Here is a 15,045-nt window from a genome sequence, read left to right as displayed (position 1 = left end):
CCGTCATCAATGCCTGCCACATGTAATCGCTACCCTGCACTCAACACATTCCAAGCTTTGTTGTACACACAAAATAATACCTTCCTCCTACAGATAACCATTAACTTCTGGTGTAGACCCTCTAAACCTCAGCACTCCCTCAGTGACATGAATAAGTATATTTTCATATTCTCAGAACCCAACAAAGCTAAACGTTGTGATCTGTTGCGTCAGCCTCATTGTTTTTCAACGGGTTTTTTTATGTACAGTGGTTGTATTCATTTGGGATCTATCGTGTCCCACAACTTTCCCAGAGTATGTTTGTAATATTTATTTCTCGCACAGAAGGACAAACTGACCAATAGAATAGGCCAACTATTCTACTATGGAGGGTTGGTAGATTGACATAGGCTAGTACTTTTTCTGTTCGTGAGGCCAACTCATCTTGTTGGCTGACAAAAAGTAAATGTGGACAGTTCTTCTAACATCTTCAATATACGCCTCCGAAGAAGGACGCACACCTTTGCATCGGTCTGTCTTCACTTGTAGCCTACTTCGAAGCTGCAAAGCCTGTGAGAAGGACCCGAATGTGAGAATGGGCATTGACTAATAAGAATTGAGATATCTGCCAATTGGCAGTAGGGAGAGGGAATTCATCATTTCAAAAATTCGGACTATTTGGAACAGCACAACAAATACAATAATAGTACAGCCAAGAAAAAAACAGTTGCATGCATTCGTGATTGCAACTGCTTTAGCCAACATGTTGCAGTTCATTTATTGTTTCATTACTCAAGGCTCCCTTGGTTACTTCTTTCTATAACAAATGCTTGAACTAAATTATCAGCCCAAAAGATGAGGACACAACAGTTCACCTGACACAAGACCACAATTTGAAATGTCTAATTCAATATCACAGACCTGTTTTGCCCTGACGAAAATGCATCAACCCTATATAAATATGACAATTTATTATAATCTGTCACGCCCTGATCTGTTCCACCTGTTCCTATGATTGTCTCCACCCCCTCCAGGTGTCGCTTATTTTCCCCAGTGTATTTATCCCTGTGTTTCCTGTCTCTGTGTGCCAGTTCGTCTTGTATGTTTAGTCAAGACAACCAGCGTGTTTTTCCCATACTTCTTTTGCTATTTCCCTTTTTCTATTCTTCCCGGTTTTGACCCTTGCCTGTTTCTAGACTTTGTACCCGCCTGCCTGACCATTCTGCCTAACTTGACCACGAGCCTGTCTGCCACTCTGTACCTCCTGGACTCTGATCTGGCTTTGACCTTTTTGCCTGTCCATGACCATTCTCCCGTCTTGTGCCTTGATAATAATCCACATAATAAAACGTATAATAGGTCATGATGTATATACTGTATATCAAGATGGAGTAGATGTGCTCAAAGACCTCGTCTAGTGTTTCAAATGAGCATTAATGGCAAGCACAGCGACTCACCGAAACATATCACAGCATACCTCAGCAGACTATATGATGCAACTTTTAAATGAGAAATTGGGCCAAACATGGTTGGAAGGTTTAGGGGATGGATTTAGCCTGGGAAGGAGGAGTTCTGGTATGCAGTCAGGACTCTGATCTGGTATGTTCTGGTATGTAGCAGATAGAATCCTATCCCCTCTGCCTCTACTCCCGGTGCCAGAGAATGTGACGTTTGGGACACACTGGCACCAACATAGACTCATCAAACCTCCTCGTGTGACCTGTGACCTAGTAGAAAGGACATGGAGTTGGCTGGAGGATGACTCAGAGAAGACTGGGAATGATAAAGATATGATGATAAAGATATGACAGTGAAGATAATGATTTTGACCGTCATCACCCATTGAAAATAAATAAAAACCAGTCCTAAGCATGACAAGTAATGTAAATGACTGAGTAATAATAAATATGAGTAATACATCTCTTTCAGTAACCAGGCAGGACAGCCAGCATGCTGACACTCTAAATAGGCCTTCTGTCTGTCTCTGAAAAGAGGGGTGAAGAGAAGCACTAATGAAGAGCGCTAATGAAGTGTTAATGAAGAGAGGAGAGAAGCGCTAACGAAGAGAGGAGAGAACAGCTAATGAAGAGAGGAGAGAACAGCTAATGAAGAGAGGAGAGAACAGCTAATGAAGAGAGGAGAGAAGCGCTAACGAAGAGAGGAGAGAAGCGCTTAATGAAGAGAGGAGAGAAGCGCTAACGAAGAGAGGAAAGAAGCGCTAACGAAGATAGGAGAGAAGCGCTAATGAAGAGAGGAGAGAAGTGCTAATGAAGAGAGGAAAGAAGCGCTAATAAGAGAGGAGAGAAGCGCTAATGAATAGAGGAGAGAAGCGCTAATGAAGAGAGGAAAGAAGCGCTAACGAAGAGAGGAAACAAGCGCCAACGAAGAGAGGAGAGAAGCGCTAACGAAGAGAGGAAAGAAGCGCTAATAAGATAGGAGAGAAGCGCTAATGAAGAGAGGAGAGAAGTGCTAATGAAGAGAGGAAAGAAGCGCTAATAAGAGAGGAGAGAAGCGCTAATGAATAGAGGAGAGAAGCGCTAATGAAGAGAGGAAAGAAGCGCTAACGAAGAGAGGAGAGAAGCGCTAATGAAGAGAGGAGAGAAGCGCTAATGAAGAGAGGAGAGAAGCGCTAATGAAGAGAGGAGAGAAGCGCTAATGAAGAGAGGAGAGAAGCGCTAATGAAGAGAGGAGAGAAGCGCCAACGAAGAGAGGAGAGAAGTGCTAATGAAGAGAGGAGAGAAGCGCTAATAAAGAGAGGAGAGAAGCGCTAACGAAGAGAGGAGAGAAGCGCCAACGAAGAGAGGAGAGAAGCGCTAACAAAGAGAGGAGAGAAGCGCTGAGCACATATTTCCATTTCAGATTACCGGTTCCTTGTACAAATCAGTGTCTCAACGATGATGATGCAGTATCTTCAATCAGACGAACGTAAAGGACTGTTCTAAATGCTTCAGTTCTTCTTGGGGTGTGTTGAGCGGAGTGGATTATGCAACGGGTTAACCCAGTTTACCATCACATAATCCCCAAAGTTCTGTACAGAGCAATGAGAGGGTGTGGCCTGTACGCTCCTCTCCTCTCCACTAACGGAAATGGTTGAGCTTCCTTCCTCTCATCTCTCCTTCATTTATCTCGTATCCTTTGTTCATTTTGAATGTGTCAAAGCAGCTCCCCTGCCTGCTGCTGCACTTATGGAATCAGATCCAATCAAATCAAGTGTTGTTAGGATGTGCTTTATCCCCGTACGCACAATAAGGCTGTCAACTGAACAATAGCCTGTTTTCAAGCATAGGCTACCATGTTTAATCAAAGAGCCTTCTCACAAATGGCAAGTGGATGAAACACACAGTAGGAGTGAGCTATTTAGGCCCAACACAAAGACTTTCAATGACTCCCTAAAGAAGAGACGTCATCGTTCCGAGATCAAATCCATCACAAACATGTCACAGTCAACCGCATGTGTTTTTTTTTTTTTTTTTTTCTCCCACCTTTATTTAACCAGGTTGGCAAGTTGAGAACAAGTTCTCATTTACAATTGTGACCTGGCCAAGATAAAGCAAAGCAGTTCGACACATACAACAACACAGAGTTGTTACACATGGAGTAAAACAAACATAATACAGTAGAAAAATAAGTCTACATACAATGTGAACAAATGAGGTGAGATAAGGGAGGTAAAGGCAAAAAAGGCCATGGTGGCGAAGTAAATACAATATAGCAAGTAAAACACTGGAATGGTAGATTTGCAGTGGAAGAATGTGCAAAGTAGAGATATAAATAATGGTGTGCAAAAGAGCAACATAAATAAATACAGTAGGGGGAGAGGTAGTTGTTTGGGATAAATTATAGATGGGCTATGTACAGGTGCAGTAATCTGTGAGCTGCTCTGACAGCTGGTGCTTAAAGTTAGTGAGGGAGATAAGTGTTTCCAGTTTCAGAGATTTTTGTAGTTCATTCCAGTAATTGGCAGTTGAGAACTGGAAGGAGAGGCGGCCAAAGGAAGAATTGGTTTTGGGAGTGACCATGCTGGAGCGCATGCTACAGGTGGGTGCTGCTATGGTGACCAGTGAGCTGAGATAAGGGGGAACTTTACCTAGCAGGGCCTTGTAGATGACCTGGAGCCAGTGGGTTTGGTGACGAGTATGAAGCGAGGGCCAGCCAACGAGAGCATACAGGTCACAATGGTGGGTAGTGTATGGGGCTTTGGTGACAAAACGGATGGCACTGTGATAGACTGCATCCAATTTATTGAGTGGGATATTGGAGGCTATTTTGTAAATGACATCGCCGAAGTCGAGGATCGGTAGGATGGTCAGTTTTACAAGGGTATGTTTGGCAGCATGAGTGAAGGATGCTTTGTTGCGAAATAGGAAGCCAATTCTAGATTTAACTTTGGATTGGAGATGTTTGATGTGAGTCTGGAAGCAGAGTTTACAGTCTAGCCAGACACCTAGGTATTTGTAGTTGTCCACATATTCTAAGTCAGAACCGTCCAGAGTAGTGATGTTGGACGGGCGGGCAGTTGCAGGCAGTGATCGGTTGAAGAGCATGCATTTAGTTTTACTTGTATTTAAGAAATGTTTGAGGGAGCGAAAGGACAGTTGTATGGCATTGAAGCTCGTCTGGAGGGTTGTTAACACAGTGTCCAAAGAAGGGCCAGAAGTATACAGAATGGTGTTGTCTGCGTAGAGGTGGATCAGAGACTCACCAGCAGCAAGAGCGACATCATTGATATATACAGAGAAGAGAGTCGGCCCAAGAATTAAACCCTGTGTCACCTCCATAGAGACTGCCAGAGGCCCGGACAACAGGCCCTCTGATATGACACACTGAACTCTATCAGAGAAGTAGTTGGTGAACCAGGCGAGGCAATCATTTGAGAAACCAAGGCTATCGAGTCTGCCGATGAGGATGTGGTGATTGACAGAGTCGAAAGCCTTGGCCAGGTCAATGAATACAGCTGCACATTATTGTTTCTTATCGATGGCAGTTATGATGTCGTTTAGGACCTTGAGCGTGGCTGAGGTGCACCTATGACCAGCTCTGAAACCAGATTGCATAGCGGAGTAGGTATGGTGGGATTCGAAATGGTCGGTAATCTGTTTGTTGACTTGGCTTTTGAAGACATTAGAAAGTGTTAGCTCATGGTTAGTATTATTAGTCTGTATAGGGCATTGACTTACAATACGGAGCATTTGTAGCACATGGGGATGTGTGAAACTTACTCCTCAGCCTGAAGTGTCACTACTCGCGCTGCCCGAATTGAACATTTTTCAGTGCCGCCAACTGGTAAGATACTTCCAGAGGGCAGTCAGTTGTGCTCTGGGTTCAATCCTCGGTGAGGTCCTGGGTTCAAGCCTCGTTGTGAGCCGAGTGTTACTCGCTAAATAAGCAGTGGGACCTCCATTATGCATGCTTAGTGGAAACTGGATGCCCAGTAGTGTGTGTGTGTGTGTGTGTGTGTGTGTGTGACTCAAAGGCCTCTGACCTATTGAACTGTGAGTCTGGAGTGCTGGTAAGGGGTGTGTAACCTAATGCTTGAGAGAAGAAAGCCATGTGATATTATGTTGCAGTAGATTAGGTTTCCTAATTTTATGGATAGGAAGTAGCTACTGACTTTGCTGGAGTGAGAAATACAATAACTTAGTCTCAATAACTATTTGGGATCCATACCTAGGCCAATCCCACATGGAAGAAATACTATTTTATAAATGCTATAGTATTCACTGTATTGTTTTTTGCAGGCTGTAGTATGCAGGTGCAGACATGTTGCACCCTCTACAACCACAGTGATTATTACTATCTGACCCTGCTGGTCATCTATGAACATTTGAACATCTTGTTCTGTTATTAATCTCCAACCTGCACAGCCAGAAGAGGCCACCCCTCATAGCCTGGTTCATCTTCAGGTTACTTCCTAGGTTTTGGCCATTCTAGGGAGTTTTTCTAGGGAGTGCTTCTACACCTGCGTTGCTTGCTGTTTGGGGATTTAGGCTGGGTTTCTGTACAGCACTTTGAGATATCAGCTGATGTAAGAAGGGCTTAATAAATACATTTGATTTGATTTGATACTGTTGTGTTTCTGCAGACAATACTGTAGTATTATCATGACAGTGTTTTTGTTTTATTATCTTTGAAATAGAAGTGGGGGCCTTCTCTTTGAGGAAACCTACTGTAGAAATACTAAAAGAGCTAATAACCTGTAGGTAGGAAGAACTGGGGTCTGAATGGATATTTATGGGCTTCTGCTCTTTTGTATGACCTGCAGGGCACCCAATATATGGTCTACAGTGCCTTGCGAAAGTATTCAGCCCCCTTGAACTTTGCGACCTTTTGCCACATTTCAGGCTTCAAACATAAAGATATTTGCACGCCCAATTTTTCCGTTTTTGATTTGTTAAAAAAGTTTGAAATATCCAATAAATGTCGTTCCACTTCATGATTGTGTCCCACTTGTTGTTGATTCTTCACAAAAATACAGTTTTATATCTATATGTTTGAAGCCTGAAATGTGGCAAAAGGTCGCAAAGTTCAAGGGGGCCGAATACTTTCGCAAGGCACTCTATACTTGGCAAGTGGGTTTCTCACTTATGGGTGGCACAAATGTTGATACGGAGGAGGGAATGGGCAGGGTATATGCAAATTAAGTACTGTAGTATTTACTATAGTTAAGAAAAAGTGTAGTGTTTTTGCAAACGTTACTGTAGTATTTACTATAGTGTTTTTTGCATATAATATTGTAGTATTTACTGTACAGTATACTACAATATTTTATAGTAAGTACTACTTATGTTAGAGGGATACTACAGTGTGTAGTAGAGTATTATAAAGTATACTACAGTTTACTACAGTACTGTAGTGTTCTATAGTAAACTGCAGTATTTTGTTTTACATGGGAACTCAACCTGACTACTCCATAGTGCTGCAGCCCTACTAGTGCGCTAGGCCAGGGTTTCCCAGTCAGTCAGATCGTTGACATCAAGCAGAAATTGAATGATGCTCTAGAGGTAGACAATACATAAACACACACACACACACACACCGAGACCCATGTCTCATGAAATATTGGTATGGGTGCATTGTGTAAGAGAGAGGCATTAATATAGATGACCTTCGACTCGTGGTGGCTGAATAAAAACAGGAAGCTGGGGATAAACAGAGCCTCAACCGGACACACACACTAAGGTGACCACATTTAAAATGATTTTCCAGGACAGTGTAGCCTACATAAAAACATCCCTCCCGACACACACACTCAAAAAATAACATTACCAAAGTTTGCATTTGCATAGTTCTAACACTAAATCTGTTTCTGTACATTTTCCAATGGAAATTGTTAAAAGTAGTCCTTGTGCATAGAGTTGCATGGTATTTTTTATTATTATGCTAATTATATTTCCGCAGGAGCGTGGACATCGACCTTTTAATGTGAAAAAACTGAGTCAAAGCGTGATTCCATTATCTGTGGAATTGTCTTTTATCGTCCTAGCACAGACACACACGCACACGCACACACACACAAACACACACACACACACACACACACACACACACAAACACACAAACACACACACACACACACACACACACACACACACACACACACACACACCTTAACCCTTCCTTATACTGCCTGTTTATAGCCGGTCAACAAGAGTCTACATTGACCAGGATTCTGACAATACTATTATACAATACAGAATATAATAGACTAATGCCCGTCTGCGAGGCCCAAAACTCCCTATCCTCAGAACATCTCATTTGTGAAAGGTTATCTAATGTAGCATGAAGGGAAAATGGAAATGGAAGCTACTTACGAAGTAAAGGCACTCAGAATATCTCCTCGGAGGATTCCCCTCTGAACACTATGTGAAATCAGAGTGATTTTGGAAACCTAATTAAGAGAGAAATAATAAGAAACCTCTGTCTATTGTATCATTTCTTCAAGGTCATTCACGGTGAGATTTACGACTTAAAACGGAGTCAATTCTTGGGTTGTAATAATACAGGATTAAACGGATGAAGACACTTTGAGGTGTACTTCCACATCCAACTAGTTTAATCTATCGGGGCCTGTATTCATCAAGCTGATCTAGGATCAGTTCCTTACCCCGTCCATATAATCTTAATCATCATGATCTAAAAGACAAAACTGATCAGAGATCAACAGTCCTACTCTAAGACGCTTTGTGCCCTGAACTGCTGTAGGTATTCAGGGATTTCCGATTTGTCTTGAAATGCTCCGTTGACATGTTTCATAATGTTTCCTAACCAGCAGCTTTCCTTAGTGGAAATAATACACACTGGCACACACGCCTGAGCAGCTCATCAACAAATGAATCAGACCGGGTCTGTGTGCATACAATTCCCTGGTTGGAGAGGCCTGTTTGAAGGCGAACATCGAACTATCTATTTGATGCCATTACATCTTTTCCACTCCAGCCATTTGTGTGTGTGTGTGTGTGTGTGTGTGTGTGTGTGTGTGTGTGTGTGTGTGTGTGTGTGTGTGTGTGTGTGTGTGTGTGTGTGTGTGTGTGTGTGTGTGTGTGTACGTGCAAATTACCTTTTTGAAAGCTGAACAGAACCAGACCACAGGATGCTAATGAAATTGCATGTCATTTAGATGTAATTTGTGGCTAATCTAATTCCCTATCCTGATCCTGCAGTGGAAAATTAAAATGGACACAACAGCCAGCCCAGACATCTGGTTAAGCCAGATTAGTCTTGAAGACACCAAGTGACCCTACATACAGCCTCAATATGCTGCTGCTATTAAATATATACAGTATATACTGTGTGCAATGTGTATGCCGATATGTCTGTGTGTGACCTTGCTGGCAGTCCCTTGCAAGAGCCCCTTTGTATTTTACAGTGTGTGCCTGGGTGGTAGTATGAGTGGACATGCGTGTGTCCTTGACAGAATAAAATTCTACGTGGGGATTGGAGTGCAGAGTCTATGGTCGATTGTTTTGTCCACGGTCGATCATTTTGACATGAGAAACAGAAACTCACTTCAAGGTGAGACTTTGCTCCCACTCGGTGGAGCTAAACTGCTCGCAGACTACTAAGACAACGTAAGAGAGGCAAGCTAGCGTGGGTCTGTGTCTGTTATCCGTTCCCACGGCGTATTACATCATGTTTGTACATCAGATTTTCTCCTCTCTCCGTTCACAGGCCCTGACATAGAACAGGAGAAAACGTGACGTTTTTTTAGTCTACAGTAGCCTATGTTCAAGGTGCTTAGTTTGTCCTGAACAGGAACACCTCTGGGCCCTATCCAACAGACTGTGTTTACTGTACTATCCCTATGAGTACATTCCATGCAAATCAAGACCTGGCCCAGAAGGACCCCTACGGAACAAGCACTAGACCCTGGGCCTGTTTCAAGGTCTGACAGAGGTGGGCGTTGGTGGTATGTGTGAGTGTGGGGTGAGGTCACTGTCCCATCCCTGAGTGACAACAACAAAAAAAGCACCCGAGCTACGAAGGTTCTGGTCAAGCAACAAGAGAACAGAGAGGCCAAAAGCCAACACCCCCATTGAGAATATCTAAAACAGCTGCCATTGTCCCCCCCCCCCATGTCAAATAGACCCCGGAACATGTGGTTGTTCGTGTATGTTTACTGTCCAACACCAATAGTTCCAGGAAGGAATCTATTTGGATAGGTTAATAATGAAATTGATAGCTGATATCGCTAACAGTTGCCTGTTTTTCCATAGGTCTATGTGTATAATGCTCACCGGCCTGTAAGCTTGTATAGTAAGATCGGGTGTCCACAGTTTTGCTGGCAGTAGTCAATTCCCCTTTGTGTGAAAATGCTTTTGTGATGTTATCATCCTCCATGAGAACAAAAACAGGCGAGAGATAAAAATCTCCTCAATGTTCTGCCAGACAACGGTTTCAGTGTATCTTTCATTTTGGACATAGCTGATTCAACTAACTAACTAATTAATCGGGTGTCATAAAATTTGACAGATAGAGTTCTTGCATCAACAAAAGCTAGCAACACTTCATAGCATTCCTAGCATAAAGTGAATTAGCTAGCTAAAAGTAACATGATTAAGCATAATAGGGCTACATCTGAGGCTGTGTTTTGTGTTACCACTCCTAGCCCTGATGATATCAGACTACCAGAGCCACTGGGGGGGGGTTACATTAAATGACTAACCCTGTGTAGCATAGTGCTAATTATAATTGGCTAGCAAAGCGCTAATGGTTTCCCCTTCAGAACTGGCACCATTAGCCGCCTGGCTTACACCCGCGTTAGCTCTAATTAGCGATAAGCAGACAGGGAGGTCATATATTTGATATGGTTGATTCTCCTCCAGGTCAACCTGAGGAGTCTTTGATGGTTTTCTGATACGGCCCTGTTGCAGCCTATAAAGTGGCTGGAGCCAGAGTAGGTTGAAGTTACCTCCAACCACTGATACAGGGTCAGATGTTTATTCATCCCTCTAATGGTTAAGGTTAAGATTAGAGGTAGGGTAATCTGTTCCTAGATCTGGACTTCAGAGTAACTTCTACCTCAAGCTCTGGAGTACACTCAGTCCACAACATCTGGAAGTTTATCGTCAAAATGGGCCCCCACCCTCCATACCTCAGGATACATGAAGAATTCTGGCAGTATAAATCCAATAATTAGATGGAAAATTGCATTCCTGCAGTGGAATTCTGGGAAGGGCAAAATAAGGCTGGGGTGGTTCAGCTGAGTGTTGTCTCGGTAAACACTCTAGTTTAGTTTTTTTTGTCATTAGGGGGTTGGGGGGTGGTTAAGGGATTGGGATTGGGGTGTGGACGAACCCCTTCGGTGCCTCTCCCTGTCAGTGTTGAGTCTATAAGGGGTATTAATACCGCCCTCTAAATGCCTGACATTTCATTAACGAGCCTCATACATTTCCTATGAGAAACCACACTAACAAATGAACAAAACATGAATACAATCTGTATTTCAGGCATAAACCAAAAACATAAAGTGGAGGAAATATTGAAAACGTAGGAATTGCTAAAGAAAATGTAATAAAATACTATTGCAGGTGTAAGAATCTTCACACTTAGCACATTTCCCCTCGGACCAGACTTCCCCTATGAATCAGTAAACCAGGGATAAACATTTTAACATGGAGAGTAGGCTTGGGCGGTATACAGTATATACTGGGGTATTCTGAAATAGCTACGGGATGGTTTTTCAATACCGTTGAAACTATTCCTTTGATGTTTTTTGATACATTTGAATATTTGCCCGCAACTTTTTAAGCAAATACCTGTAGTCAACTTGCGCAATATGTTAGGAGATAATATAATATCGCGTTCTTAACCTCACCTGTCACATAATTGTTTGTTTACAAGCACGACAAGAGACTGGAGCCTTGTGAGTCACTCACTGTTGTGCACCAGGTGATCTACTTAGAGTATGGAATTCGCAACTTAATGTTTGCCAGCTAGATATCGTATACCTATTAAGTTTACTCTCTTAAATGTGTTAAATGCTCTGCAGTTGTTCATTTGGTGTGCTAATTTAGTAGCTAGTTAGATCTCTAGCGAAGTTTAGCTTGCCGGTAACAGCAGAGATTCCCCTCCTGGATCAAGAGCTTTGCTGTCTAATATTTGTTTTGTGCGTGCAGAAAACAGTGAGTAGCATTTTTAAGAGTTACTTGTATAACTTTATGAACTGGGATGTCTGTCCTGAAAATAGTTTAGGTCAGAGACTGTATAAAATGGTCTCAATGCCTTCATTAGCATCTAGTTAGCATTCTATATGGGATTTTACATGTCCTTGTTAGCATTGCTAACCTTCCAATTACAACGTCTCAGTGAAGTCTGAAAATAGCGCCCCTTGTGTTCAGTGCCGGTATTACCGAATATCCCAGTATGGCACAAGGTCGATATGAAGGTATGACAATCTGAATACCACCTAAGCCTAAATGAGAGGATGATCTCTTTAGACAGTGTCACTCACTAGAGTCTAGACCTGCCTTTATTTTTCAGCTCCTCTTCATTTCCTCTCTCCCTTTTACTCATCGCTCGTTCCTAGAAGTGAGTTTGAATGGCCGGGGGGGGTCCAGTGGCGTTACACACTGATGTAAGAATAAACGTGATAAACTGAAGGAAGTGCCCAACATTGTCCCGACCCTGCTGGTTTCCAAGCAACCCCGCTTGTGTTCATAACAACATCACACTGACACCAGCCCCTAGTGAAAGACTGGGGCCTTACAGAGTGCAATGGAGATGACTGAGAGAGAAAGGAGGAGTGGGCTGAATATGAGATCACAGCAGCCAACACTTTAGCTACACACACTCAGACACACAGAAACACACACACACGGAAACACACACAGACACACAGACACACACACACACATTAAAAGAGACAAAACAGGAAACACTGATCCTTCTGTTCTTTGATTGCTTTGACCTGCCCTATCTAACCTAGCCTGTTTGTTTTCTATGGTAGTGCTCTGGTGAGTGAGTGAGATACGGTAGCAAACATGATGACTGTATGTTGCACCTGCTATAACCAATGCCCATAAGAATGCAGGAAACCCAGTAGCTAACTGCCTGTGCTCATGATAACTAGTCAGCAGTCTTTGTGTGTCCTTGTATCTGTATCTGGTGAGAGCATTGGGCCAGTAACCGAAAGGTTGCTGGTTCGAAATCCCCAAGCCGACGAGGTGAAACATCTGCCAATGTGCCCTTATGCAAGGCAAGGCAATTAAATTAAATCAAATCAAATGTATTTGTATGTGACAAATAAATTTGATTTGATGTGATTTAATTGCTCCTTTAAGTCGATTTTGGATAAGAGTGTCTGCTAAATGACTGGATCAAAAAAATATGTATTGACTAGATAATAAGAGGTTAGGGGTCAAGGCCGACGTACCTTTGCAGACGAAGCACTTGATGTGGAAGTGTTTGTTCTGCACGCGCAGCACCTCTCCCTTGCAGGCCTTGCCACAGTTCTGACAGGGGATGGAGCTGCTGCTGCTGACCCCCTGCTCCAGAGGGCTGTGGACAGCCTGCTGGTGAAACACTGAAAGAAACGGAGAGCGGCACCGAGGTTAGATAGAAAATGCACACACATGCATTTGGAGATGTCACGTGTAGAAACATACTCGTGAACAAAAGCATTCATGACTCATGCAAAACGCACACAGGCAGGCACACACACACACACACATTCATTACATAAGTACAGGTGCATCAAAGCTGGGACCGAGAGACTGAAAAACAGCTTCTATCTCAAGGCCATCAGACTGTTAAACAGCCACCACTAACATTGAGTGGCTGCTGCCAACACACTGTCATTGACACTGACCCAACTCCAGCCACTTTAATAATGGGAATTGATGGGAAATGATGTAAATATATCACTAGCCACTTTAAACAATGCTACCTTATATAATGTTACTTACCCTACATTATTCATCTCATATGCATACGTATATACTGTACTCTAGATCATCGACTGCATTCTTATGTCACTAGCCACTTTAACTATGCCACTTTGTTTACTTTGTCTACATACTCATCTCATATGTATATACTGTACTCGATACCATCTACTGTATGCTGCTCTGTACCATCACTCATTCATATATCCTTATGTACATATTCCTTATCCCCTTACACTGTGTATAAGACAGTAGTTTTGGAATTGTTAGTTAGATTACTTGTTGGTTATCACTGCATTGTCGGAACTAGAAGCACAAGCATTTCGCTACACTCGCATTAACATCTGCTAACCATGTGTATGTGACAAATAAATTTTGATTTGATTTGATTTGATTTTAAGTATGTTCGAAACTTCAAACAGCCCGGAGGCCCGCACATGGTATGTACTGTTATGATATATGACAAGTACTGTATGTCTATGAGTAGTGGTAAAGATATGACCAGATAATTGGTGCATCAATTAGCCTAAGTAACTATGTCTTACAGAGACAAGCCTGATAACTTCAGTCCATACGAAGTCGTGGTACAGTATACAACATCAGCTTACGTCTTTCAGCACCTCACCCTTCTCCATTTATAATGGCACAAAGCGCTCGCATACTCACCCATGCAAGTCATCATCCCATCCCAATACGGACAACTGATCAGACAAACAGAGTCTCTCTCTCTCTCTCTCTCTCTCCCTCTCCCTCTCCCTCTCTCTCTCTCGTCAAACCGGTTCTGTTTTGGACACCATGGTTACTCCTAATTGGGGTTCAAAAGAAAGGGGAAACAATGGCATTCAGATAGACTGCCTGTGCTAAGCAGGGCACCGTTTGCTAAACTAGTGTTTACCCGAGAACCAGTTTCAGCTTCAGTGTCCCTCCATTCATTAATTTATTTATTTATTCATTCATTCAAGAGTTTCTCCTCTCTGTTCTTTGTCTGCCAACATTACCATTGAGAACTTGAGAAATGTCCCTGTTTAGCCTCTACTTAGGCCCAAATGAGATTTGGGACTCAAACAAAGCCATGTTAGGCACTCTACAAGCTGTAGAGTTATGTCTGTTGCCTGTAGGTACTCTTTACATGGTAAATACTACCGACGACAGTGAAAACAACTTCAACGCCATTTATTGTCCCTTTGAGGTCTTGGGCCTCTCGGCCATGACTAGAAGAACCAGACTCAGAGGTAGAGCAAAGCATTCTGGGAATGTTTAAAGGGCCTCTGGTGAGGTAAAAAGCTATTTTTCAGTTTTTTTCAGCGAGCGGAAGACCGGTTAAACAACAGGGATCGGGGAGTGTGTGAGGCAAACTTCAAGGCAAACAACCTCCGTGAACTAATGCCTTGGGATGACAAAGAAACAAGGATATTCACCATAAAGGCTAGAGGTGTGGTGCTGGTTGATCATACTTCATGTTCCAAGATCTTGTCTTTGAATAAAGGCCATGGCCTAACCAAGTGCACTGTGACCCCAAAATCTGCTTTGAATTCCAATCCATACTTCCAGATTATGATCAGTTGCATTTTTATGGAGATATTCGTAGTAATCATATGAAAGTACAACAGGAGGCATATAATATAATCAAATATCAAATAATCAAATACTCTGGCATATATTGGAAGTCTGCTGCTTGTCAACA

General features: G+C 42.6%; 1 protein-coding gene and 1 non-coding gene across 8 annotated transcripts in view; both read right to left on the bottom strand.

The window, feature by feature from the left end:
- The window catches only part of LOC115138200 (actin-binding LIM protein 2-like), a 106,898-nt gene that overhangs the window by 49,501 nt on the left and 42,352 nt on the right, over window positions 1-15,045 (bottom strand). For all 7 annotated transcript variants that reach the window (XM_029674796.2, XM_029674794.2, XM_029674795.2 and 4 more), the window contains exon 2: window positions 12,851-13,000. In XM_029674796.2, coding sequence (XP_029530656.2) covers window positions 12,851-13,000 — 150 coding nt within the window. The remainder of the gene's footprint in view (window positions 1-12,850; window positions 13,001-15,045) is intronic.
- Window positions 6,120-6,175, bottom strand: LOC115139097 (U7 small nuclear RNA). The gene has a single exon (XR_003865059.1). It is a non-coding gene; the product is annotated as a U7 small nuclear RNA (small nuclear RNA).

The sequence above is a fragment of the Oncorhynchus nerka genome, linkage group LG12, assembly GCF_034236695.1.
Source record: "Oncorhynchus nerka isolate Pitt River linkage group LG12, Oner_Uvic_2.0, whole genome shotgun sequence".
Lineage (NCBI taxonomy): Eukaryota > Metazoa > Chordata > Actinopteri > Salmoniformes > Salmonidae > Oncorhynchus > Oncorhynchus nerka.
This window is presented reverse-complemented; position numbering and strand designations above follow the sequence as displayed.